Genomic DNA, 27596 nt, shown 5'->3' on the forward strand with positions numbered 1-27596 from the left:
TTTTCCAGTCATACAGCTGGTTTGTCCCTCCAGGGGCTCGCACTTATTTCCTCGTTTGACCTTGTACAGTGGCGAGTACAGCAGCTCTGAATCCACCGATTGCAATATTTGAAGAGAGCCTTGAATGGAAGCCCACTTAAACCTCACTGGTGACCAGCTGCTAAACCCAGTTGGGATCAATAGGCCCTGGGAAATAGAATATGATCAGTTTTCATCATGGCAAAAGGACTCTACAGGATCAGTGCTGTATAATATATTTATTAAAGGGAGTAAAGCCGTGAAGTAGCAAAATCTGCAGATGATACAAAATTATCTGAGTGGTCAACTATGGAGAAGACAGAGGAACTTGAGCTGGACTTAAGCACACAAGGTGAACAGACAATATGATGCCAGATGAAATGAAAGCTGACATGCAGAGCAATGTACAGTGGTAGAAGTAATCTGAACTACTTGTATAGCTTATTGGGATCTAAATTAACAATTTGGTAAAAAAAAAAATTTGAACTTCAACATGAAGGTCTCTGCTCAATGTGCAACAGAAGTAAAACAAAATATTAGGCTGTCTGAAGACAAAAATGAAAAATGATAAATACTGAATACTAGAAGAGTTACCGGGCATTGCTCAGGTCCTTAACTGAGTTAATGTATTGTTTTTCTTCATTTAAATAATTACTCTGGTCTGGGGCTGGAGAGGAGGGGTTCAATCTGCAGGCTGCCCTGGGGAGAGAAGACACCCTTTCTCACCCTAGCAGCTCAGGACCAGGTGAGCAGCAACTGTACATTGCAGCTGCAGTGGGGTGTATGTCCCCTGGCTGGGGGACAGACACACAAATAGGCAGTGTCTCTCAAATATATAGCAGATAGCTGTCCTTTTCTCCACCCTTACTCCCTGCTGCCCCAATGGGGTTACAGCTATCCTGGTCCCTATCTCTGACCTGTTGCTGCCACCCTGTGGTCATTATGCAATATGACCATCCCTGCTACTAGAGCCTTCCCTTTCCATTTTATGAGAAACAATCACCTTCCAAGCACATCCCATTGTCCTGGTACAACCAAACCCTAACCTTAAGTTATGATACGTGAAATCTGCACACCAAATTTGGTGGTCCTAGCTCTTCTCTTGTAGGCACTTATCTTCCTGAACAAACAGAAACAAAAAGAGATGGACAAACTCTCTCAAATATATAGAAGATTATATAAATCAGTTAAAAGCCTTGATCTAGAATGCTGTGTTCACTTCAAGTCATCCCAATTACAAATGATAGAGCATCAGTAGAGGGAGTTCAGAGATAGACAATGCAAGTTATTAGAAGCATGGAAATACCCATGATTGAAAAGAATGAGGTTATCTTAGGAGGTAAATATAGGGATGTTATAGAAGTATGCAAAATAATAAATGCTCTAAAGAAGGTAGGCAGAGAACTTTTAGAACCCTCATAACCGAAAAACTGAATGTTAATGAAACTGAAAGGTGGCAAATTCAAAACTGACAGGAAATTATTCTTAACACATTTAGCCTGTAGAACTCTGTAGCACATTTCATCATTGAGGACAAGACTTTAGGATTAAAAAATAAAAGTTGCCCTGTATATGATTAATAAGAATATTCAGTGGTATCATAGCAAAAGAATAAACAATAGTTTGGGAAGGGAAATAAACACTCATCCTTTAGGGCATACGCTAATCTCTTAACTATTGGGTGTTAAAGGGCAACTGAGGGCAAGTTATCCCATAATCGCCTATTGAAGGGTTTCTTGTACCTTCTTCTGAAGCATTTGATTCTGGACACTGTGTGAACCAGAAAACTCGCTAGATGGCCACTGACAATCCCTGTGTTCTAAAAGGAGAGAGAGAGAAGGAGAAAAAGAAATACCAGGAGAAAAAGCTAGATGTTTTGGATTCGCGGCCAAGTAAAGAAAATACAGTGCAATACAGGGCAGCAGTCAGGCTGTGTCTACACTGGCCACTTATTCCGGAAAATCAGCCACTTTTCCAGATGTGATGTAGTTGGGGGTAACTTGCTAACTCACTGGCTGCTGTCTGTAGCACCACCGAGCAAGACAAGCGATGAGTCAACCTGTCTGACCAGCTAACCCCCATGGAGAGGAACAAAGGAAGGTGAAGGCTGCCCCTGGCTGGGGGGCAGGGCTGGAGGAGAGTGAGTTAGTTTCTGTCTGGGAGGATGGAGGAAGCAGCCTCAGCAACAGGCTGGGGGGTTTAGAAGCCGAGATCCCTGCCCCATATCAAAGGGGGCTGAGGCATCCTAGGCCTGCCCTGTGACCTGATGACATCTGTGCTGTGCTGTATCTTGGAGAAGCAATAAACCACCTCTATTCTACTGGCTGGTGGAGTCTGTTTGTGCCATTTCGGGGGTGCAGGAGGCGGGGGACCCCCAACGCGCCGTCACACCGGAATAACTTGCCAGCTATCTACACTGGCCCCTTGAATTTCTGGAAAAGCACTGACAATCTACTGTAAAATCATCAGTGCTTTTCCGGAAAAACTATGCTGCTCCCGTTCGGGCAAAAGTCCTTTTCCGGAAAACTGTTCTGGAAAAGGGCCAGTGTAGACAGCACAGACTTCTTTTCTGCAAAAATAGCCCCGATCGCGAAAATGACGATTGGGGCTTTTTTGCAGGAAAGCGTGTCTACATTGGCAAGGACGCTTTTCCGGAAAAAGTGCTTTTCCAGAAAAGCATCCTGCCAATGTAGACGCGCTTTTTCTGGAAATACTTATAACGGAAAACTGTTCCGTTTTAAGCATTTCCGGAAAAAGGTGCCAGTGTAGACATAGCCTCAGTGTTGGTTTAAATGAATTTCAGTTATACCTGAAACTTCCATTTGGTGGTGATGAAGTGCCTCCTGACAGTTGAATTATTATAACTGGTTGGATTCAGTTTTCATACATCTACAAAAGGCGGGGGGTAGAAAGGGAAGAAAAAATAGTGAGGTAAATCTGTAACACTGCACATAGATCAAACAACAGACTCACTGCAAAATCAATACATCCAGTATAGCAACACTGAGTAAGTATTTCTATAATAAAATTCTAGTCCCTGCTTCATGTCTGTACGTAGGTGCCACAGCATATGAGACCACATAAGCGTCACCAGGATTCAGGGAAGAACTCTCCTCGGGCAGGAGCAGGTTATGGCTCATGTGCCTCCCATTTGCAAGCTCCAGCAGGGAGGGCAACTCCACAAGCAGGAGGGAGAGCACCTAGAGGACTGAGTGCTACAGGAAGTCTAGGCTATTGGGCACCACACAGGTAGTGACCCCTAGAGACGCTGCTATGGATTAGTGCAATCCTGAGCTCTGTTACTTCAGGAGCGGTTTGACCCTTGCAACAGTACAGAATCAAAAGGGCACAAAACTACCTTTGTTCACACAGCCCTGCTTGCTGTGACCTGAGCCTTCTCTGCAGGGGCTACCACAAGATACAGCGAGCTGTAGCGACCCCTACAGTTGGGCTGCCTGACCCTTTTCATTATCAAAGATTATTTTTACAAGTCCCATTGTTTCCAGCAGGGCTGTGACGTTTAATGGGGAAACAGATTCACTCTAGATCACCAACGTGTGTTTGAACATTTAAATAGCAGAAATGTGGATTTCAAACAAAACGAGTCACGGTGACATACAGGAAGGATTCGAGTAAATGTAACAACAAACAGTCCTGTGGCACCTTAAGGCTTTCCTATACTAGGAAATTATTTCAAAATAACTTATTTTGAAACAACAACTCCCAAAATAACTATTCCAAAATACTGTGTCCACACTACCGAGAAGCCTCGAAATTAGTCCAAGGCAGGCTCCCTTAATGTGGATGTGCTACCACAACTCAGGGCACCAGGAAGCACTGGAGAGTAGTTATTTCGAAATAACAGCAATGGAGCATCCACACTACCACGATAACTATTTTGAAATTAGCGTTATTCCTCCTGAAAAGCAGGAGTCCTTATTTCGAAATAACCAGCCCTTTATTGTGAAATAACGGGCTTGGTAGTGTGGCTGCTCTGCTTGTTATTTCAAAATAACTCCCTACTGTAGACCAGGGCTAAGAGCTTTCATGTGTAAAACCAACTTCATCAGAGGAGTTGGAGTGGAAATTACAGAATCCAGAGTATATCTAACAGCAAAAGCAGTTACCTGTCAATTATAGGACTAGTATTAATGACACTAATTGAATCAGGCTGTATGTGTCCTGTTCATGGCTTTTGATGTGTAAACATGAATAGCAAAAGCATGGGAAATTGCCTTTATAGTGCATTAACCACTTAATATCTTTATTCAAGCCCAAGTTGATGGTGTCAAACTTGTAAATGAATTCCAGTTCAACGGTCTCCCTCTGTAATTGAGTGATAAAATTCCTTCATAGAAAAATGACTACTTTTAAATCCATTATTGAATAAGAACGGTCATACTGGGTCAGACCAAAGGTCCAGCTAGCCCAGTATCCTGTCTGCCGACAGTGGCCAATGCTAAGTGCTCCCAAAGGGCATGAACAGAACAGGGAATCATCAAGTGATCCCACCCCTGTTGCCCATTGCCAGCTTCTGACAGAGGCTAGGGACACCATTCCTACCCATGCTGGCTAATAGCCATTAATGGCCCTAACCTCCATGCATTTATCTAGCTCTTTTTTGAACCCTGTTAAATTCCTGGCCTTCACAACATCCTCTGGCAGAGTTCCACAGGTTGACTGTGCATTGTGTGAAGCAGTACTTCCTTGTGTTTGTTTTAAACCTGCTGCCTATTAATTTCGTGTGGAGGCCCCTAGTTCTTATGTTATGGAAAGAAGTAAATAACTTTTCCTTATTCACTTTCTCCACATCAGTCATGATTTTATAGACGTCTATCTTATCCCCCCACCCTTAGTCTCCTCTTTTCTAAGCTGAAAAGTCCCAGTCTTTTTAATCTCTCTTCATATGGGAACCGTTCCAAAGTAGAGAGGTTAAAATGTTCCCCTGTAGATTTATGTGTGACTGATTTGTGTCCATTAATCCTTTGTAGCAGAGAGTTTCCAGTTTGGCCAATATATATGGCAGAGGGCACTTGATGCCTACATTGCTGGCACTTGATGGCATAGCTCACATTAGTGGATGTGCAGTTGTATGAGCCCCTGAAGCTATGGCTGATGTGGTTAGCTCCTGTGATGGTGTTGCTTGTACAGATGTGTGGACAGTGTTGGCAATGGGATTTGTAGCAGGGGTAGGTTCCTAGGTGAGTGTATCTGTGGTGTATGGCTGCTGGTAAGTACTTGCTTAAGGATGGGGGAAGGGGCTGTCTGTAGACATAGTTTGGCCTGTCTCCCAAAGTCTGAGAGCGTGAGGGATCATTTTCCAGTATAGGTTGTAGATTGCTAATTATGCACTGGAGGGTTTAAGCTGGGGGCTGTAGGTGATGACTAGTAGTGTTCTAACAGTCTGCCAAAAACAATGCAAGTAGAATAAGCAAATGATCTAGCTAGTTTAAAGGGAAAGTCATCTCAGCCATTTACAGGTAGTGCTTTGGACCCAAATTCTGGAATATGGTGGAAACGAAATTAACTGGAAATAAACATGAAACTGATTAGTCTGTTTCTATGGCCCACACTGAATGAAGTGCAAACAGGAAACAAACAGCCTTAAGGATGGAAAACCTATGTTCATTTTTAAAACCCTTTCAGTTCTAGTAATCTAAGGTACTACTAATGACACAGGTGCCAATTAAAGAAAATCACTAATAATGATAAAATAACAGTGCAGATGTAGCATAGCACAGAAGAATGGTCAATAAGAGATATGGTTTAATGGGAAAGGGTACAGTGTGTTAGGAGCCAAAAACCCTCGGTTCTATTCCTGGCTCTACCACTGGCCTGCTATGTGACCACAGACAAATCCCTTTGTTTCTCTGAACCTTACCCATCCTTTGTCTATTTAGACAGGAAGCTCTCGGGGCAGGATCTTATCTGTTTGTGGGACATGTGCCTTTCAAGAAATAGAAAAATACAAATAATAATAATTAGAGAATTAGAAACTTCCAAGTTCCTCTTCTAGCTCTGTGGCCCGGAGAAAGTCACAGAACAAATTTTTTTAAACTGGCCACTCAATTTTTGCGTGTCTAACTTCAGACAATTTGAGCCTTATTTTAGAGCTGCCATGTCCCTGCTGAAGTCAGTAGGAGCTATAGAAAGTCAGTACCTCTTAAAATCAAGGCAAAGGGTACGTCTAGACTACAGGGTTTTGTCGATGGAAGTTTTGTCGACAGATACTGTCGACAAAACTTCTGTTGACATAGAGCGTCTAGACACATTCAGTTTTGTCGACAAAGCAAGCTGCTTTGTCGACAAAACCCTGTAGTCTAGACGCAACTCTACAGGCAATAACACCTTCTGTCAACAGAACTCTGTCGACAGAAGGTGTTATGCCTCGTAAAATGAGGTTTACCAGCGTCGACAAAACTACTTAGTTCTGTCGACGTTATGTCGACAGAACTCAGCGGTAGTGTAGACGCAGGTATAGTTTTGTCAACAAAAGTCCACTTTTGTCGACAAAACTCAGTAGTCTAGACACACCCAAAGGGATATCTCATGTTGGACATCCAAAAATTTTAGATACTTTTTTGAGTAGTGTCCGTAGGGTCCTTCATTGTAACTGTACCTGTACCTCTAATCAGAGATGTTGCCTGGATACAAGATTTTGTATGCAGATACCAGTGGATATAAAGCGATATCCACAGACCTGCAGGGTTCTAGACACAAAATTTGTATCCACATCTGCATCCCTATCTGCAGAAATGCGATGTGGATTTCCGCAGATTTGCAGGGCTCTTCAGTTCCTTCTCCACTGCCTTTGGCCTCGTGAAGGGAGCAGTTGTCCCTTCCTTATCTGCATCATCAGCATAAGTAGCAGTTGGTTTGGTTTCTTTTGTTCTCCTTAATAGTTTGTTTCCTTTTCTTTTTATCCCAAAAGGGTAAAACAGGAAAATGAACTTTTGTTTACATTTCCCACCCTGTCTGGGGGGGAAGGAAGAGGAAAGAATTTTCTTCTGCATTCCTCACTTCTAAAGAGCGATAGCCAGCCATCCGCTCCTCTCATGCCCAACTTCCAGAGGTGTCTCTTCTGCAAGAAGTCGGTTCCAATAACAGACAGACATTCTCACTGTGTCTAGGGGGTAGGAGAGTTCTATGACCCTCAGAAATGCTCCCTCTGCCACCAGCTAAACCTGAGGTCTGGCAGGAACCAAGAGCACAAGTTAAAACTCCTCCTTTGGAGAAGGCACTTCAGCCTCCATGGGACCGTGAAGCCTTCAACTTCAAAGGAGGTGGAGTCATGGAAAAGGCCAGTAGGATCGCTCTAGAAAGGAAAGAAAAAAAGAGCCCAAGGGCCCCAAACTGGGTCACTGGCCAGCCAGCGGGGCTCCCCAGTGTAACCACCTCAGTACCGGTGGCTCCGAAGCAAGTACCAAGAGCATCAGGTTACTTATATACTCCCTAAGGACAAATGCTGAATCTCATCAAAGGAGTGACACTGAGAAAAACTCTTGGTACCAGACGGAACAAAGCTCCTGGCTATAGAATGCTCTGCACCTTCACAACCAGTGGTACCAACAATGTACCATAAACATTCCTTTGAGACACCAAGTTTGCTGATGGTACCACAAGAGTTTTGTTGCCCTATAGCCCAGATGAGGACAAACCACAATTCCCATTACTCAATACCAAGGTCCTGGTACCACACACACCTCTGGTTGCCTCTGGGCAATGTAATCCTGATACCACAGTCAACGCCACCCTTACCTAGTGATGATTCTGACAGTGGCAGGAGGATGTAATTTCCCTGGCCTCTCATCGTACTCTGCAATCACAATACAAGGGTCCTCCTCGATTACATTGTGCCAACCCATGATTGTGGTACATATCCCCTTGGGTACCCCACACCACCCATGTCCTTCCTCTTCCCCCTCCCCAAAGGCCATATGGGGTTCCTTGGGCAATGTACAGATCCCATACTTCATTGGTATCTAGTGTGTATCAGAGCGTTTGCCAGATACTCTCCTATAGAACCTAGAGTTTCAGAATAGGAAGAAAGGCTCAAAGGGGATGCTTACCCCCTCCAACAAACTTCTCATTGTTGTCAGATGAGGCTGTAATCCTCTTGCCTCTACCCATACACATCATCACAAGCTGATAATTTCAGTAACTTCCAAGACATTGCACAGGGGGTGACGAATGAGCTATAGCGTCTCTTCAGGCGATGGCAGATACACCACAAGCTGATGGATATTTTGGACACCTCCTCCTCCCAGAATTGCCCTCCCGGTTACTGAGGCAATTCTAGATCTTGTCAAAATCATCTGGCAGACACCAGCCTCCACCACACCACCAAGCAAGAGAACTGACAAAAACATCACTTTCAAAGAAGCAGATTTCCTGTTTCAGCATCTGAAACCCAACTCCATCACACTACATCTAGTTAACACAGGAAGCAAGAAACATCCCACCAAATTGACCCCCTGCGATGGGGACTGGAAAAGGCTGGATACCTTTGGGAGCAAGACATATTCATCAGTCACCAACCTGGCATGCCCGGATATGATTTTATTAATTATGGGAAACTCAAGGCTCAAGGAACATGGCCTTCTACAGAAGTGCCCCTTTTAATATAAGAAAGGCCATACCCGGTCAGACCAAAGGTCCATCAGACCCGTATCCTGTCTGCCTGACAGTGGCCAATGCCAGGTGCCCCAGATGGACCTAACTAGTTCTTTTTTTGACCCCTGCTAAAGTCCTGGCCTTCACAACATCCTCTGGCAAGGAGTTCCACAGGTTAACTGTGAGCTGAGTGAAGGAAAAACTTCCTTTGGTTTGTCTGAAACCGGCTGCTGGCTCCTCTCATCTGGTGCCCTAGTGCCTGTGGGGCAAGCGACTCACTTTCCCTCAGTGGCTTTCTCCACGCCCCTCCCTCCCGACCCAGGGGCCGGACAGGCAGAGCGGGACGGACACTAGGACCCGTCGGGGCCTGGCCGGGGGGAGGGGAGACCCCAGCGCCCTCTGCCGGCCCTGATAGGCTCAGCCCATCCCCCGGCTTCAGGGCGACGCCTGCCCGTGACGTAGGTTCCGTCCCGCACGAGGATCCCGGGACCCCTGCTCTCTTCCTCGTGGCTTCCGGCTCCTGGCACGGAGCTTGCCCCGCACAAAGATGGCGGCTGCACAGAGCCCCTCCCCCCCCCATCATGACACGACCGCGCTCCTCACAAATATGGCGCCTCCCGGGGGTTGTTCCGTTTCCTGGAGACCGCCGGCTGAAGCCGTTCTGCGCCGCTCTTCCAATCAGCGGCCGCCAACTCTCCCGTCTCGGCTGCCGAGTGACCAATCAGGAAAGGGAGCGTGGAGGCCCGGAGAAGGGTTAGCCAATGGGAGCGCGAAGCGTGAGGGAGACGCCGGCAGTAGCCAATGGGGTGGCGGATAGGCGGTGCGTGTTGTCAAGGCTCCGGTGCTACAGGGTCGTAGAGCGGCGCGCGCGCCTGAGGCAGCCGGGTGCGGAGCGGCAGGATGCGGGCGGCCAACGGGCTCTGGGCGGCGTTGGCCCTGATCCTGCTCCCGGCCGGCAGCCGGGCCCTGCGGGAGGGGGACTGCGAGGGTGAGCGGGGGGGGCGCCGCGCGGGCGAGTCTCTGCCCTGGGGAAGGGAGGCTGCGGGGGGGGGCTGGGTTGGGGGAAGGGAGGCTGCGGGGGGGGGCTGGGTTGGGGGAAGGGAGGCTGCGGGGGGGGGGCTGGGTTGGGGGAAGGGAGGCTGCGGGGGGGGGCTGGGTTGGGTTGGGGGAAGGGAGGCTGCGGGGGGGGGCTGGGTTGGGTTGGGGGAAGGGAGGCTGCGGGGGGGGGGCTGGGTTGGGTTGGGGGAAGGGAGGCTGCGGGGGGGGGCTGGGTTGGGTTGGGGGAAGGGAGGCTGCGGGGGGGGGCTGGGTTGGGTTGGGGGAAGGGAGGCTGCGGGGGGGGGGCTGGGTTGGGTTGGGGGAAGGGAGGCTGCGGGGGGGGGGCTGGGTTGGGTTGGGGGAAGGGAGGCTGCGGGGGGAGGGCTGGGCTGGGGGGGAAGGGAGGCTGCGGGGGGAGGGCTGGACTGGGCTGGGGGGGAAGGGAGGCTGCGGGGGGAGGGCTGGACTGGGCTGGGGGGGAAGGGAGGCTGCGGGGGGAGGGCTGGACTGGGCTGGGGGGGAAGGGAGGCTGCGGGGGGAGGGCTGGGCTGGGGGGGAAGGGAGGCTGCGGGGGGAGGGCTGGGTTGGGGGAAGGGAGGCTGCGGGGGGGGAGGCTGGACTGGGTTGGGGGAAGGGAGGCTGCGGGGGGGGAGGCTGGACTGGGTTGGGGGAAGGGAGGCTGCGGGGGGGGGCTGGACTGGATTGGGGGAAGGGAGGCTGCGGGGGGGGGATAGGCTGGGTTGGGGGAAGGGAGGCTGCCGGGGGGAGGCTAGGCTGGGTTGGGGGAAGGGAGGCTGCTGGAAGGGGGTTCCCCTAAGGGCCTGGCAGTGTCTGCGGCAGAGGCCAGAACAGCTTCATGTCTCCTGCAGTTCTGAGGCCAGAATGTAGATTTTTGGACAGTATTTTGATGCCCATCTTCAAGTGTCTAAATACCTTTAAAATCTGCCTCTAAAGACTGCAATTTAGTAGCCTATCCCACGGTTTGTTTTCTTAATTGCTCTTATTTCACAATTCACCTCCACTAAAGGTCCATTCCATACTCAGTTTTTCAGGTAACTCTCATGTCCTGGGTTTAGGGTGTTTCCTCTGTAATTCCTGAAAAGCTCCAAATTAAGCCAAGTAGGGAAGGTGGGGGATGGTCTGATTAAATGTTTTGTGGTAAAGGTAAGGAAGTGAATTTTGAACTTGATTATTGGCAGGTCAATAAAGGAGAAAAGTGACCCTTGACTATTTTCAAGTGAATATGTAAATTGTAGGAATGTGAGGGTTTTATTCAGTGGGGCTGGAGCAGCTCCCCACTTGCCATGGGCAAGAGGCTGCACCAGCCCTGTGGAGGGGTGAGAGAGGGAGGGAAGGCATACCAGGGACAAGGGAGAGGGGGAGAGGAACTGCTCCAGCCCAGTTGGAGCAGCCTCCACAGGTGCTCTCCTTTATTCAGTTAACCCACTAAACAATATATTTAACTTGTTAGCCAATTAAACAGGATTGGGCATCCCTAGTAAATTGCATGCCTGACTTGATAAGTGAAACTTAATTTTAAAAAATTTGTCTCCTTACATAATGTAAATGAGATTCCATGGTGACTAACACTCAGCAAATGGAACTCTACGAGTAACTTTAAAGCTATAGTTACCCAACTTGGATTTTCCCTGCAGTTCTGGAATTTTGCGCTGCTGCTGCAAAAAAAAAATGCCATAGTTTCTTCCGTTTCACCTTGTCTGAATGATGTTACAAGGCACTGGGCTGCTAAAGCTACCAACAACATGCTGGAACTCTGGTTCAGAAGTAACTTGGTCACCAATATCCTTCCCTGCAGCATCTGGAATCTCTTGAAGCTCTCCTATACAAATGCTAGATTACAGCACAAGAACAGCTTGAAGTACCATGTGAGAGAAGTAACCTGAAGTGGCCAAAAAGGATTCTGTGCAGCTAGAAAAAGTTCAGCTGTGAAGGGGGTTCAAATTATGCTTTCTGCCAGTGTTACCCATTTGGAGTGTAAACATCTTAGTCTTGTGTGGCTCCAATAAGTGGTCTTGTATTTTCCATTTCCTTGTGCCTTCCCTTGACTTTGGAATTGAGTGTAACAGTAACTGGAGGCCATAGAAAACAGTTGATTCCTTCTCCTGGTATCAGTAAAGTGTCTGGAAGCCCTAACTTGTGCCATTTCTGGCCCTCCCCTCCAGATTGGGTAATTGTAGGGAACCTTGTCTTGCAGTCCTGTTACCTCCGTGATGAAAGGGTGCTGCCAAGGGGTTCATTTGGCCTGAATACCTTTTCATACCGGTGATGTTGAAGTCAAGGTTGAGTTTCCAAAACTGACAATTTTAAACAAAACTTTTTTTTCATTTTGTAAACGGAGTGGACTTGATCTATAGTGACTGAGAGATCATATGAGCATAAGCTTTCATGGGCAAAGACCCACTTCCACTACATGCATCTGACAAAGTGGGTCTTTGCCCACGAAAGCTTATGCGCCAATAAAACTGTTAGTCTATAAGGTGCCACAGGACTTCTCATTGTTCTTGCAGATTCAGACTAATACTGCTACCCCTCTGATACTTGAGAGATCATAAACATGGAGTCGGCATGGATAAGAGTATGTAATTTTTAGAATAGTGTTGTAAATCTTGGATTGACATTGAGGTGTGTGGTGTGGTTTTTTTTTTTTTTTTGAGAGCGAAGGTTATGTAAGTCTGGGCATTAAATTGGCTCCTCCCGCCCACCACTGGCAGTGTTTCCTATATTGTTTGCTGCTAGAAACTCTGTATTGTATTCTTGCAGCTGAATCCATGCTGTTCTTCTAGTATGTTACATGAATGCCATTGATGGGTTTTCTTTTCTCGGGTCTCAGTGGATCTGTTTCTTTTCTCTGTTTCAAGTATTAGTGAGACAAGGTGGGTGAGAGATGTATATGAATCGCCTGTCCTCATTCATGCTCCTAAAGTTTTACTGTGGCGTAATTGTTACGTGTGCAGCTTGAAGAGGATAGGTTTATGGTTGCTAATGCAGTCTGTCCGAACCTCAGTCTCAAAACCATTCTCTTGTTTTCACATAGGAGTTTTCCCCAAGTACTGCTTTCAGGTTAGTGCGCACATTATGAATCTTTCCATCTTTTCTCTCTTTTAGTGTGTGTTACATTCCTGGGAAGATTCTACCAAAGTCTAAAGGACAAGGATGTTGAGTTCACACCAGCTAATGTTGAAAAAGAACTCTTGAAATCCTGCAAAGAAGCAAAAGGCAAAGAGAACCGACTGGTGAGTACAGGATGAACTTCCCTGGTCTGGTACCCTCAGGACCTAACTGGTCCTGAACAAGGGAATTTGCCAGATGGGGGAAGTCAGTGTGCCCAAGACTCTGCTTTTCCTTCTGGCTGCCCCACTACTGCCCAGGGGTTTCTGCTCTCCCCCTGGCAGAAGGGAGCTCTGCTTTTCCCCCAATGGCTCTGCTACCCTCTGGGGCTCCGTGCTCTCCCCTCACCCTCCTCCCCAGGCTTCATGCTCTTCCCACAGCATCTCTGCTGCCACCTGAGGGACTCCCACTGCTGCCGGGGGCTTGTACAGCTACTCCGCTGACTGCTGCTCTAGCCCTGGTGACCAGGGGCTCTGTGCTTCTCCCAGCGGGTCTCTTGGCTCCCTAGTCTGGCAGCACTCCTGGCCTCAGCTCAACAGCTTATCCCCTTGAGTATTCTCACAGGGTCACCTCTACATTGTCGGGACAGGGGTGTTGCTGGACAAGGGAAGTCGGATTATGCAGTTTCAAACTATAATAATCTATCACCATCTCTTTTGCAAAATAATCCTTAAGATTATAGTAGTAGAAGTGTAGAAGTGTGTAGAAACTGGGAAAGTCTCTTGCTTGGTTGTGTGTACAGTGTAGGCCTACACAGGAAAGATTTGAGGAGGGATGCAGTCCCTCCCCACCATACCAAAAAAAACCCAGTTTTCCGTTGGTTGACCTAATTTCTCCCTGTAACTGAAGGGCAGTGAGCTTTTTTTTATGAAATTTTAATTTTCTACAGCACCCCTTGAGCATTACGTGATGCATCTAGATTCTGTACAAACTATGTTTAAATATGTATGCTTATCAACCCTTGAACAGGGAAATGGGCAGAGGAAAGTGCTAATTGAAAGCAGTCCAGAATGGTTTCAAAATGGAATGTCCCAAGTAGAAAGGCCCACTGATCTCTGAAGAGAACTATCGCTGACTTTGTCAGGCATCCTTAGGGACATACTTAAGACAAGCTGTTCTTGAACTGAGAAAACTGCCTTCAGCTCAGTTCAGATGAAACATAACCGGGCAGGGGAGGGAGGAAATAGGACCACCATCCTCAACATAATGTGAAGTCCACTTTTCTCATAGTAGTACTGGGACTTGTGCAGAAATATTCTCTACCAACAAATGCTGCAACCTCATCTGTTCAAAATGTGCTTGAGAAAAGGCCAGATAAGCCATTTCTTCGCAGCGTGTTCTCTCTGCTCCTTATGGTGCTAAGGTGTTCCAGGCTGTAGAGTGAACATGGGGCTGCTATTCCTATTCCCTTCCCCCCCCCCCCCCTTCACTTAGCTCGCTCTAGAAATCCAAACCAAAGCAGCAGGGTTCAGAGTCTTTACCAGTAGTATTGTCTACTCCACTGGATAAGTGGCGAGGAGTCCTGTGGCACCTTATAGACAAACTGAAGTGTTGGAGCATAAGCTTTCATGGGTAAAGACCCACTTTGTCAGATGCATGTAGTGGAAATTTCCAGAGGCAGGTATAAATATGCAGGCCAGAATCAGGCTGGAGATGATACCTCCACTGGATAAAACACTCTCGGGTAGAAGCATGGCAAGACTGAGAGATTTGTAAAGCAGAAAACTCAGGGTGTTTGGGAGGGAGGGAGGAGGCAACCAAAAAAATCAGCTGAATCCTTCTGAAGCATCCTTTTCCCTCAGTATCACTAGACACCTCATTCTTTTCTTCCACTGTAGTGCTATTACCTTGGGGCCACCAGTGATGCAGCCACCAAAATGGTTAATGAGGTATCAAAACCTCTGAGTCACCACATCCCTGTGGAGAAGATCTGTGAGAAACTGAAGAAGAAAGACAGCCAGATCTGTGAGCTAAAATATGGTGAGTTTGGGCAGACATTAGCTAAGTGGTTAAATAGTTGGGCTTTTCTACAGTATGGTTCTTTGTTCTGATAAGTAACGAACTTGCACCCTGTCCCTTAATATTGCAGAGCTGAAGTGGAGGGGGGAAGGTGATGAGCAAGTAGCCAATAGTGATAGTTGACTACTTGCTTACATCCAACTCGGAGTTCTTCAACAGACATCGGTTTATCTAGGCTGCAACATTGTTTATGCCTGGGATTAGGTAAAATCCTAGACTCTCAGTGAGTCCCCTAGCTGCCTAGGTCCATCATGAAGGCACCACTGATGTTCACAAAACCACTGCTTGGCTGCTGCCTAAGTCCTAATACTGTCCCACAGCTAACAAGTTGCATGGAGCCCTGCCAGGATTTTCAAATAAGCTGGCTCCCACCTGTCTTGCCTAAAGAGCCCAATCCAGCAGGTGTGCTCAGAGCACATTTTTCATTTTGCTCTTGGCTGTCTTGGGCAGCTTCCTGGTTAGCTTGTTGGCTTCTAAGAGTCCCTTTCTTGTGTGTGTCTCTCCTCATACAATGTGTGGGGGCCATGAATGCCATTGAGCAGTGCAGCACTGCAGTAGTGAGCATAGCAAAGGCCTAAGTCCCCTTTGTGCCTTTAGCCCTTGGCCTCTAGTTGGGAGACTCTTATTTGGAGTGTAGAATAGTACATAGGAAAGATTTTTGTGGGGAACAACCCAGCCTCATTACAGATTAACTAGGCCTAAGGCTATTGGCTGCAGTTGTTAAATGCATTTATTCAGGTAACCGTGAAACCGCATACAGAGGCAGTGGGGCAGGTGGGACCATGTAACTGTGCACATTAACTGATGAGCCTCACTGGTTAACCCAGTACACATGTACATGTTCACCCTCCCTAGTGTTGACTACAAGCTTCTTGTTACCAAATCCTATCTAAAGATATTTACAAGAGACTAATTTTCATTTTTAATGGTCCCTCTTGATTCCCTAAAAGTCTGCCTTCCAGTTCTGCTCCAACAAAACTGCTCAAAATATTCTTTCCTCTTCTGCTGCTCTCACTAGGGATGTAAAATCCTGGTTAACCAGTTAAAGGTTAGGTCAACCTAACCTTTAACCGGTTTAACGACTAAACTGGAATCCGGGCTGGGGACTGCTTCAGTCCAGCTGGAGCAGCTCCTGGCCCCAGCCCCACACTGAGGCTGGGTCTGTCACCAGGTCCTAGCTTCCACCTTCTGCTAGAGCAGCCCCTTTCTGTGGGGCGCCTGGACTCCCCATAGACAGAGGGGCTACGTCTACACTGGCATAATTTTCTGGAAATGCTTTTAAGGGAAAAGTTTTCCGTTAAAAGCATTTTTGGAAAAGAGCATCCGGATTGGCAGGACGCTTTTCCGCAAAAGCACTTTTTGCGGAAAAGAGTCTGTGGCCAATCTAGATGCGCTTTTCTGCAAAAAAGCCCCGACATTTTTGCCATCGGGGCTTTTTTGTGGGAAAGAGATCTCTGCTGTCTACACTGGCCCTTTTGCGCAAAAGTCTTTTGGAAAAAGACTTTTGCCCGAATGGGAGCAGCATAGTATTTCCGCCAAAAGCACTGACAATCTTGCATGAGATCGTCAGTGCTTTTGCGGAAATTCAAGTGGCTAATGTAGACAGCTGGCAAGTTTTTCCCCAAAAGCAGATGATTTTGCAGAAAAACTTGTCAGTCTAGACACAGCCAGGCTGTTCCAGATGAGAACAGTCCCTGCCCACAGCAGGCCCCTTGTGGAACTGAGGCAGGGTCCTGCCTGCAGCAGGTGGGGCGCTGTTCCAGCACCCACCAATTCCCTGGAACTGATAAGCAACAACCCTACCTAGCTCTGACTAAAGCAGTATAACGTGCCAGCCTCTTCACTGATTCCATATGTCCTAATGTGTAAAATTGTCTTCAGTTTCGTGTCATCTTGTTGGCCTGCCTCATTGCAAAATAACACCCCTGGTATGTTTGTTTAAATCTTATTTCCCTTTTCCTCTCCCCTTCCTTTCTGTTTTTATATTCCATTCATTGTAATGTAGATTGTATCAGTGAGGCAGTGCCTTGTTTTTAATGTCCTCAAGAATAGGCCTTCTCCACTGAAGGGGACAAAACTCAAACACACTTTACTGTCCTGTCCACTTCATTAATATGTTATCTAGTTAATCTTGACCGCCTGTAATAGGCTTGTTTTTACTCATTTTGAATAACCAATGTTCCCCCCTCACTCTTCAGACAAGCAGATTGACCTGAGCACTGTGGACCTGAAGAAACTGAGAGTGAAGGAGCTGAAGAAGATCCTGGATGACTGGGGGGAAACGTGCAAGGGCTGTGCAGAGAAGTCAGACTATATTCGCAAAATCAATGAACTGATGCCTAAGTACGCTCCGAAGGCCGCCAGCTCCCGGACGGATCTCTGACCCCCCCCCCCCCCGCCCCCATTGCGCTGTTCTCGGTGGGGTCCCTCTTGCCCCTTTTTGTAAGTTATTGCAGCGGGCGGCCAGGCCGGGCGGGGTGACCGGCTCGTCTCCCCCCCCCCCCCCTTTGTATTGCGGGGCCGCCTGCGGGTGGTGCCGCCGCGGAGACTTTTGTATTAAAGTGTGAAAGGAAGCGGGTCTCTCTCTGCGCCGCGGGGGGGGGGGAGCGGCACAGGCCGCCTGGGCGCGCGCTGAGGCGGGCGGGGCGGGGCGGGGTCCGGCGTGGGAGGGGCTGGATACACGAGGCCGGTTCCACAGGGTTCGCCCCGCCCTGGGTGGGGGGCGAGGAGCGCTATGGCCGCTGCCTGGATGCGTAAGGCCCGGCCGGCCACCGCCCTTAGTTCCCCTGCGGCTCCCTCTCAGTTGGTCCCGTCCGAAGGCGAGGACGTAATGATCGCTTTCTCCATTGGTCCTTGTCTATCACGTGACTCCTCCCCCCCGCGGACGACGGAAGGGCTTCCCTTGTCACGTGATGAAGGCGCCGCGGCCCCAACTCGCCATCGCTCCTGACGCCGCCATGCAGCGGGGCGCGGGGAGATGACGTGTGGCCCGCGCGGCGCGGCGGCCGGACTCCGGAGCCGCCTTCCTTCCCTTTTGTCCAAGATGGCGGCGGCCGCCGGAGGCGCCTGCTGAGCCGCGGGCCCCGGAGCCATGAAGCGGGGCAGCGAGCGGGACCCCAGCCCGGGCGGCGCGGGGGGGGGCCGGGCCGCCGCCAAGCGGCCCCGCGAGCGCGAGCGGGAGAGCAGCAGCCGGCGCGGCCCGCACCGCAGCTCGGGCGCCTCCCGCAGCAGCCGCGACAAGCTCCCGCCCGGCGGCGCCTCCAGCTCCCGCAGCCACCGCGGGGACGAGCGGGCCGGGGGCGGCGACTCCAACCACCGCGCGGCGGGCGGCGCCTCGGCCTCCAGCGCCCGCAGCAGCCAGGCCGCGCCCCCGGCCGCCGCCTCGTCGTCGTCGCGGGCGCTGGGGGCCGCCAAGGCCAAGGCCCTGCCGGGGGCCGTGGTGGCGCCGTCGCTGCTGCTCGCCGGGCCGCCCCCGGGGGCGGCGCCCTCCTTGCTGCTGGCCCCGCTGGGGGGCTCGCCGGGGCTGGTGGTGGAGCCGCCCGGCTCCTGCGAGTACAAGACGCTGCTGGTGAGCGGCCTGAGCACCGCGCTGCCCGACCAGCTGCTGGAGGACGGGCTCTTCCGCCAGTTCCAGCGCTTCGCGAGCGGGGGCGCCGGCGACATCAGCGTCAAGCTCTCCCACACGCCCGAGCTGGGCCGCGTCGCGTACGTCAACTTCCGGCACCCGGGGGACGCCCGTGATGCCCGCAGGCACGCCCGGGCCCGGCAGCTGCTTCTCTACGACCGTCCCCTCAAAGTGGAGCCTGTGTACTTGCGTGGGGGTCGCAGGAGCCGCACACCCCCGCCTGTGCCCTCCCCAGAGCCTCTGGGCTACCTGCCACCCATCCACAGCACCTACCAGTATAAACAGAGGTCACTGTCGCCTGTTGCCAGCCCATTGCTGAGGGAGCCACGGCCCCGGCATGCTCATGCGGCCGCTGCAGCCTTCGCCTTGGAGGCTGCTGCCCTTGGGCTCTCCCGGGAGCGGGAGAGGGCACTGGATTATTACGGGTTGTATGATGAGCGTGGCCGACCCTATGGCTACCCCATAGTGGCTGAGGAAGATCTGATGCCAGAGGATGACCAGAGAGCCACTCGAAATCTGTTCATTGGGAATTTGGATCATAATGTCTCAGAGGTGGAGCTCAGACGTGCTTTTGAGAAGTACGGCATCATTGAGGAGGTGGTGATCAAGCGCCCTGCTCGAGGCCAAGGTGGGGCCTATGCATTTCTCAAGTTCCAGAACTTGGATATGGCCCACCGGGCCAAGGTCGCCATGTCTGGCCGGGTTGTTGGCAGGAACCCCATCAAAATTGGCTATGGAAAAGCCAATCCTACTACACGACTCTGGGTGGGTGGCCTTGGACCAAGCACATCCTTGGCTGCCCTTGCTAGAGAGTTTGATCGCTTTGGTAGCATCAGGACTATTGATTATGTGAAGGGGGATAGCTTTGCCTATATTCAGTACGAGAGCCTGGATGCTGCCCAGGCTGCTTGTGCGCAGATGAGGGGCTTCCCCTTGGGTGGACCGGATAGGAGACTTAGAGTGGATTTTGCCAAAGCTGAAGAGACAAGATACCCCCAGCAGTACCAGCCTGCACCACTCCCAGTGCACTACGAGCTGTTACCTGATGGATATAGCAGGCACAGAAGCCTAGAGCAAGACTTAAGGGTGAGAGATAGGACTCCTCCACATCTCCTGTACTCAGATAGAGACAGGAGCTTTGCAGAGGCAGATTGGGCTAGTCCTGCCAAAAATGCTGAGCGAAGAAATAACTTGGAGAGCTACGGCCGATCTGTGCGTAGCCGAAGCGGAGAACGTTGGGGTAGTGACAGTGACCGCAGTGTGCCCAAGCCTTGGGAAGAAAGGCGGAAACGCCGGAGTCTTTCCAGTGACCGTGGCAGGATTACTCATTCGCCTTATGAGGACAGAGGCAGGACAAAGGCCAGTGGGCCAGCTTTAGATCGCAGCCCAGACAGGGTTCGCAAAGAGAACAACACTACAGAGTCTGGAACAGAGAGGGATCAGAGTAACTCCCTTCAGAACAACCGGCACGTATCTGAGGAGAAACCACATCGTGAAACTTCTGATCTTCCTCAACCTAAAAAAAGGGACAGCGAACGCAATCATCGGACTGGTGAATCGGAATCAAAAACTCACGAGGAGCCAAAATCTGAGACCAAAAAAGTAAAGAACTTGTCAGAATATGCTCAGACACTGCAACTTGCTTGGAATGGGCTTCTTGTGCTAAAAAATAGCTGCTTCCCCACGTCTATGCACATCCTGGAGGGAGACCTAGGTGTAATCAGTGGGCTCTTAAAAGACCATTCATCTGGTGGGAAGTTAACACAGCTCAAGATTGCTCAAAGACTTCGGCTTGACCAGCCCAAGCTGGATGAAGTAACTCGCCGTATTAAACAAGGCAGTCCTAATGGTTATGCTGTGCTACTGGCTACCCAAGCCACCCAAGGAGGGGTAGGGGCTGAAGGGACCTTTCCTGTTGAGCCTGGCTTGCAGCGAAGGCTTCTCAGGAATCTGGTCTCTTACTTGAAACAGAAGCAGGCTGCTGGGGTGATCAGCCTGCCTGTGGGAGGGGCAAAGAGCAGAGACAGCACAGGCATGCTTTATGCTTTCCCTCCCTGTGAATTCTCTCAGCAGTACCTTCAGTCAGCACTAAGGACATTGGGAAAGTTAGAAGAGGAACATATGGTGATAGTTATAGTCAAAGACACTGCCTAGCCCCCACTGTCCCTTCAGATTCCATGTTTTCTTTGTGTGTGTCACAGCCCCATTGTTTTTAAGACCAATCATTTTTGCAAAGGCCCAGTAAACCTTAAACAAAATTGTGAGATTTTTAGTTTCTAATTAATTTTAATACCATTTGAATAGATCTCATTTTATTTGTTTTTAATATGTGACACTGTCCACTGTGTTCTGTATTTTTATTTTTTAACTGTATGGAAAGTTGTCAGTAAAGCCTTGTTCACTGATGGATTTTTAATCTTGTGCAGTGTCTTGGTTTTTATGGCTCAGTGAGGGGCTGGTTCCCTCACCCAAGAGGTAAAAGATGATTACTCCCTCCTTTTCGCGTGTCTAAGAGCTGTACATCCCCGTCCTCTCTCCAGGTGCTCTGGAAGGTAGGGGGAAGGCTTCTTAATGATGTATGAGAGAAATGTAAATGTCAATATTCTTGATCTGTTTGCTTTGTATATTTTAATTTGAATTTTGACTTTTCTGCTAAATCTCCAGTATATGATAGATGTTTCCCGGGTAGATATTTCCAAAGAAGTGAACCCTGATGAAACATAGAAATTAACTTTTATTAACAGCCATTTAACACTTGAGACAGAAGCTGCTAGAAAACATTCATTTTCTTACCCATTCAGTCACAGAGACTCAGAGCACCAAGAAGCAACAAAATATGGAAAGGCAAGGCTTGACATTCCTGATAATTTGAAAGGGGGGGGGGGAAATGAGGCAGGACTAACCCTCCACACCTTTCCTTGCTGGAGACAGAACCCCTGGGGTCTCTCTCATAAACAAAGGGTGCAAGCTTAATTTCTTTGCATAGGGCAGAGCTTGACTCATTGCACTCCTTTATTAAAAATTAACTGCCAAAGTTAAATTGTTTGCAGGAGTCTAAAGGAGGAAAATACCTTTGATGGTTTAAAAACAATTATGTACTGTTAGAATTAATTTTCCTAAGATCCTGAGAAGTCTTATCATGGTAAGAGCATAAACAAAGAATGGAATCTGTGAGGTGGTTGTCAGATTAAGAAGCTAGGACGTTTGCCTCTGATGTCAGTATCTTAAGGCTGGGGGTTAGCCATTCCAAGAGTGCAAGTCTGATAGTCTTTAACCACAGTCTAGAGACAAGTTTCTAGGATTTACAAAAATTTAGCAGTTTGCCTTTGAGTTTCCAGACTTTTTTTCTATTGTAAATCACTGTGAGAGGCCCCAGAATCTTGCACAGCCAGACATGCAAAGTTGCCAAAGGTCCGTCTAAATCTGTGCTGTCAGATAATAATACTGGTATGACTGGTAACGGAAGCTATGTAATTGGAAAGGTTCGTTCACTCTAATAAAGCCCATGTAGCCTGCAGAGATTCAGACCAGGGACAGCACTGGTGGTGCATGTTTGGTTGCTTGATTCCGAAGGATAAACAATTTGTTGCTTTTATTTATTACTGTACGTAAATTAAAAGTTGCTCTATTGGATGAGTTTATTAATGAGGCTTCCAGCTAGACTCACTTTTGTTACAGGTCAGCCAGATTGAAAGCCCTAATCAACCGCGTTGTGGCCAAGTCCCTAAGTGCTCTGGTCGTGTTTTGATGATCCCTTATGTAACCTTTCAGCACGTTGAAGCCTTTTGTTTTCTGAAACTAACGATGCTAGTCTACAGGGTGAGCATTCGAGTGCACACATTCGTGACTGAGGGAAGACAGTGCAGTTATGTCCCGCCTGTTATTGCCGCGCCCTAATGCACTGTGTGTCTTCTAGTGCCTAGCCTGGTTGGGTGGAGTGGCAGCGGCGGCTTGTTTGTTAGATGACCTCAGCTGTCAGAAGGCAAGCTGCAGAGGAGACGCTTCCCTGAGGCCAAAGCCAGAAAACTGTTACGTGAGCTCTATAAGGCCACGGCCCCCGTCAATCATCGATAGACCCTCAGGTCACGAGCCCTTGTGCTTTGGCCAGTGAGTGCGCTGCCTGATTTGCTGTTCAGTGGGGCTGTATGTTTATGAATGGAGACCATCATTTCCTAGATGTAGCGCTGCCCCTGATGTCATGGGTGTTCAGGCAGCTACCAAAACTAGACAATTCAGTGACTAGGAGTTTGTGTCTGGCATAAAACGTGTGGCCCAGATGGCACAGGGCAAGCGCTGGTCCTGGGGTGTGATGCTCAGCTCTAGAACTGTCCCACCCCCATACGCATAACGCTTCCTTCAAGGCAGGGCCTCAGTGATGATGCAACAGGAGCCTGGGAGGCATGATGGGCAGTAATGTCATGTCCCCCATCATGTTATTCATATCTACACTGGACCATAGAAATGTAGTTCTTAAAGGTGACTCCTGGCTGACCATTCTGAATGGATGAGATTTGGGGGGCAGGTCTGAGTGATAATGGAGTCCAGACTAGTCTCTGCCCTTGGGAAAGGCACCAAAACAATTGCCCCCACTTCTAAAACTAGACCTGGGAGCTGTACTGCAGAGTTTTGCTATTTTAGTAAAAGCAAAACACCAGCATCACAGTACAAAGGGTTCTGCTGTGGCTACACTAGGGTTTTCCACTGGTTTTAACAGTAGTTCAGTGAGAGGAGCCCCTTTGGCTTGATTTCTGGGCAGTCATGCTCTGCTGGAGAACCAGGTTGCTAGGCCAGAGCTGATTAGAGCACAAACTGTTTAGTCATGACTCCAGCTGCAACCCTCTGATGGCGCTGCCCCCAAGGTGAACAGCCTGGCACTTCCCCGTGGGAGAGTTCGAAAAGCACCTGATGCCACGTAGAGAACAGCAGCCGCGTTCTGTTTTGTTTGTGGTGTTGGACCAGCAAGTCACCCCGGCTGAAGTGGCCCTGGAGGCAGATGTGAGGGTGTCGACCATGCACAGAACCACTTCGTAACAGGCTTGTGGAGGGGGTTTAAGTGGCCCAAATAGTTAATTTCTTGAGTGTAGGCCAGTGAACAACAACTGATGATGTCCCACTGTGGGAGGGGGGCAGAGAGTAAAGGCCTCACCCCCTGTGCTTCTGCTGCCAGCAGCCTCTGTCCACAGGGAGCTCAGGCCCCCCAGGGCACCAGGTTTTTAAGTTGCCCCCCCCCCCCATGGACTGGCTCTCACCTGGCACCCCACACTGCTGCCTCTGATCTGGTGAGAGTGAAGCTGCAGACTATAGAATAGTCCACTAAGAATTCATGTGGTTAGTCAACTCTTCTACTCCCCGATACCTAACATTCCTACCCTAGGTAGCACTGGCCTGAATCTGAGGAAGAGGAGTGAGAAATTAACCCGCTTCCCTGCTCTCTACTTCACCTCATTCTTCCTGTGCACGTCCCATTCGGAAATCTAGGGAGAGAGGAACGCAGCTCCAGCCTTGCTCTGATCCAGAGTGAAATTTTCAGCGATGCTTTTTCAACCACAGCCAAGTGGTGATATGTTCTTTGAGCACCAGGCTGTATCAGGGCTGTGTATGACTTGTTCCTTCCCCTCCCCCTCCCAGCCTCTATCAGAAACAGGCAGAGGGGGGGAAGAAGGAGGGGTACTTCAAAGGTGGCAGCACCATGTGCAGCTGGGTGTCCCAGGCTGCACACAGCATTTCAAAACAGCAGCAGCATGTGGAGCCTGGGGTCAAAGGGGGAGGCCCCAGGTGACCCTGAGCTCCACCTGATACTGCCACTTTGAAATGCTGCAAAGAGCCAGGTGCTGGGCTGTTGCTGCACTTCCAAGGGGGAGGCACCCTATTGACTAGTCAATGCACAATGTATCAACTATTCAGTTAGTCAGTTACTTGCTATGTCCCAGCCTGAGGCTTTTCGCTGGGAGGGGGGAGGGTTGTCGCTAGTTGAAAGGGGATTCAAAGTTGAACTTGGCTTCCATTCCACACTGCAGAACCAAAGGGTGATTTTTGAGGTGGGCCCATGAGATGCTTCTGTTTAAATGACTACGTTGGTCTTATCTGTCACTTGACCTCCAGCCACCACAGTGTGATCTTAACACCAGGGACAAAGACAAATTATTGATTTTCTGCACCATCCCAGTGGGGCTGCGCGGAGCCCGTAGCAGTGTAACACTCAGGTATATCGAATATTTCCTGTTTGCCAGCACTCTGAGGCGGGGTTTGGTTTTGATCTAACCTTGCAGAGAGATGAATCTGGAAGAGCTGTGAGGGAGGCCCAAGGCACGGCTCTTGGGGGTAAATTCTCTCTCAGAACAGACAATGGTTTCCGTTAAGTCGCTTGTAATTATAGCACTGCTCCTCCCACCTGAGGTACCGTGCCCTTCGTGCTTGTTGGCAGCACAGGTCTCCGAGGAGACACTGAATACCACAGGGCACGTCCAAAAGGAAAACATGGCTACAGCGCTCAGCCAGAGGTAGAGACAGGACTTGTATTTTATTTTTTAATAAATACACTTTACATTGAAGAAAGGCCTTCAGTTCTGCGGTTTCCACAGCGGGTGTGAAAGGGAGAAAAAAAGATTTAAAAAAACTCGAATCACAGGAGGGGGGAAGGGGCCCAAATTGCAATCCCAGAGCCCCTTGTCTCCAGGAACACCAGGGTCACTGACTAGGATGGATTGTGCCAGGATTTCAGCCTCCCACGCTGGCTGCTATCACAGCAGGAACCTTTGCTTAAAACAGGTTGGAGGCTCAGTGACCCCTCGGGCTCTTCCCTCAAGCCAAGTGAGGCGCAGACAAGCTAGCAGCAGATGGCAACACCTGTTAAAAACAATTCTCCCTTCTCAGCAATTTTAGAAGCCATGATTCTCTTCGCTCGTTTCGTACTCTGAGTAAAAATGCCCTTTTTGTTCATTTTAAACAATTTTTCTCCCCCAAAACCTACCCCGTGGTAACAAGGTCCTAGATTGGTACAAAGTTCAGGCCCTTTTTACTATAACACCTGCCTTTTTTTTTTTTTTTGCCTTTTTTGTTTTATATAAAACTATTTTTGTTCTTTAGGAAAGAACTTTATACAAAGAAAATATATTCTGAAATCGCTTCAGAAGTTTCCTTGCAGAGGAGAGTCTCATCTCAGCCTAAAATTAAAATTAAAAAAAAAAAAGGCAGAGAAAGAGAGGCCTAACCCCTGGTCTGTTTATTCAAGCGCCACAGTCTGACCCGAACCAATGGGCTGGAGTTCCTCAGCTGTTCCCAGGGGTGCTCAGAAACTGCTTCGAGTTGGTCTCTTGTCTTCTGGGAAGGGAGCATCTCCTGCCGCCAACGCCCTGCATGGTGGTCACTCCTCACTCATTCAGAGACAAGATGATGTCGTCTTCCAAGTCAGAGTTATCTGAGCTGTCAGCTGGAAAGGGGACACATGGGTTATTTGTTTGGTGTATGTCAGAAAATGCAGCTGTCAGGCTGGCCACATAAGGGACCCTGTCCTGCCGTCAGTCCGTTACAGCACACTGTTCCACAGACCATCTGCTCCAGCACACTGACCACGGACCAGTGAGCTCCTCAGCATTAGCAGCTAGACACAGCCTGTAATTGTACGCAGGCCAGGAAGTCGACTGGCATAAGCGAGTGCACACTTGGGTTTTAGTGGGTACAGATCAGGTCAGCTGACAAATCCACGGCACAAGTGGGTCTGGAATTTGCCACCAGGCAGTTGGTTACTCCGACACGAGCTCTTTGGGAACACACGGATTCTAGACGAGCACAACACCCACACTAGAGCCTCCCTCTCGCACACCGGTCACTAGCTCGTTATGTGGCAAACGGGACCAAAAGCTGAGCAGTCGGCTTTGCAGGAAGCACTGGTGGGACCTCGCTAGGGAGGAAAGTCCGTAACTGTGTATACTTACACTGCCATGTGCAGCACCCCACAGAGCACTTCACAGCCAGTTAGCTGCACAGCACTCACTAAAGGTGATCTGTAGAGGGTTTCTAAAAACTAGGCTCTTGCCCTTTTGAGCTTTGGGAGACAGAATGAAGACAAAGTATTTGCCTGCCCCACCCCCATGACAGAGCAGTCCAGTCTCCTTCCATTGCGCTGCAGGGAAGTATAAAGTGTCAGGCGCCCACCTGAGTTCTCCAGCCCTAGGTGACACGACGATTGTCATGTCAGAAGGTTTACCAAAGATGGGCTTTCTCCCAAGTATTTGTTGGGTGCTATAGTTAACTAGGGGTTAAAGCCATTTTAAAGAGTAACCAAAACTCACTTCTCTCCGCTTCCAGTCTCTTATGACTTCTCTTACATTTCCTGGGCTCTCCTGAGAGCCGTCCTGCTAAGCAAATAGTCATAAAAAAGGAGACCAACTTTTAAGGCCTTTTCAGAAAAGAAAAAGGCAGCTAAGGACAGAAGCCCGTCCCCTCCCACTCCACGCACACCCCTGTCCCTTTTTAGGTACCTTTAATACAGGTAGGAAAAAGGTGTTGGCAAAAGTCAAAGAAACGTTCTGAACTACCAGAATCACAAGCTCCCTACTAAGGCCTCTCAATGTTGCGCCGGCTTCTCCCGCCCCCAGCCCCGCCGGAGCACTTAACAGGTGGACTCCTTTCAACTCTTCCCTCTGGGACCTATTTCCAGAGTCCCCATTTATCCAGGGGAAGTGTTTACAGCAAGGCTCCCGGCTGGGCCCCTTCGGGCACACGAGCTGCCACACATCTCCCAAGTTTCAAGAGAAAGTGCAAGTCAGTCCAGCTGCATGTGCTGCCCTGAGGCTGGGCAAGAGACACTAGCGACTAGGGAGAGGCTGCCAGGGAACACCAGTATGGCCAACAGAGACCAGTACAACTGGGGGCAGGGGACAAGATGCACCCTACATCTCCAGACTGTGATCTGTCTGAGGTTCAATGGCCTCCCCATGGTCGGGAACCTCCTGGCCACAGCCTCCTGCAGGCAGAGGACCGGATGGCTAAGCAAGTCCGAGACGCGCACGGGACCTGGACCTGGACCACACTAGCCTGACAAAGCCAAGACCCAAAGAGAGGAGCCACCCCCAGGCCCAGTAACTGTGCATGGGCCAGCTGGCCAGGGCCTGGCTGCAGATTCTGTTCTTCACTAGAGACCCCAAAGAGGCCG

The 27596-nt window shown here is 49.5% G+C and overlaps 3 protein-coding genes across 6 annotated transcripts in view; 2 read left to right on the forward strand and 1 right to left on the reverse strand.

Moving 5' to 3' along the window:
- Nucleotides 1-9456: 9456 nt before the first annotated feature.
- MANF (mesencephalic astrocyte derived neurotrophic factor) lies at nt 9457-17390 on the forward strand. The gene is made up of 4 exons (XM_075939461.1): nt 9457-9619; nt 12796-12923; nt 14637-14778; nt 17016-17390. The coding sequence occupies exons 1-4, from the start codon at nt 9532-9534 to the stop codon at nt 17198-17200; spliced, it is 543 nt and encodes a 180-aa protein (XP_075795576.1). The 5' UTR covers nt 9457-9531; the 3' UTR covers nt 17201-17390.
- A 121-nt stretch (nt 17391-17511) lies between these two features.
- Nucleotides 17512-20858, forward strand: RBM15B (RNA binding motif protein 15B). The gene has a single exon (XM_006122272.4). The coding sequence runs from the start codon at nt 17909-17911 to the stop codon at nt 20594-20596; it is 2688 nt and encodes an 895-aa protein (XP_006122334.3). The 5' UTR covers nt 17512-17908; the 3' UTR covers nt 20597-20858.
- A 4085-nt stretch (nt 20859-24943) lies between these two features.
- The window catches only part of DCAF1 (DDB1 and CUL4 associated factor 1), a 100231-nt gene continuing 97578 nt past the window's right edge, over nt 24944-27596 (reverse strand). For all 4 annotated transcript variants that reach the window (XM_075939459.1, XM_075939457.1, XM_075939460.1 and 1 more), the window contains one exon: nt 24944-25871. Coding sequence is in view for 1 of the 4 variants with exons in the window: in XM_075939460.1 (XP_075795575.1) it covers nt 25813-25871 (59 nt within the window). In the remaining 3 variants the exon portion in view is untranslated. The remainder of the gene's footprint in view (nt 25872-27596) is intronic.

This window comes from Pelodiscus sinensis, chromosome 11, assembly GCF_049634645.1.
Source record: "Pelodiscus sinensis isolate JC-2024 chromosome 11, ASM4963464v1, whole genome shotgun sequence".
Taxonomy (NCBI): Eukaryota; Metazoa; Chordata; order Testudines; family Trionychidae; genus Pelodiscus; species Pelodiscus sinensis.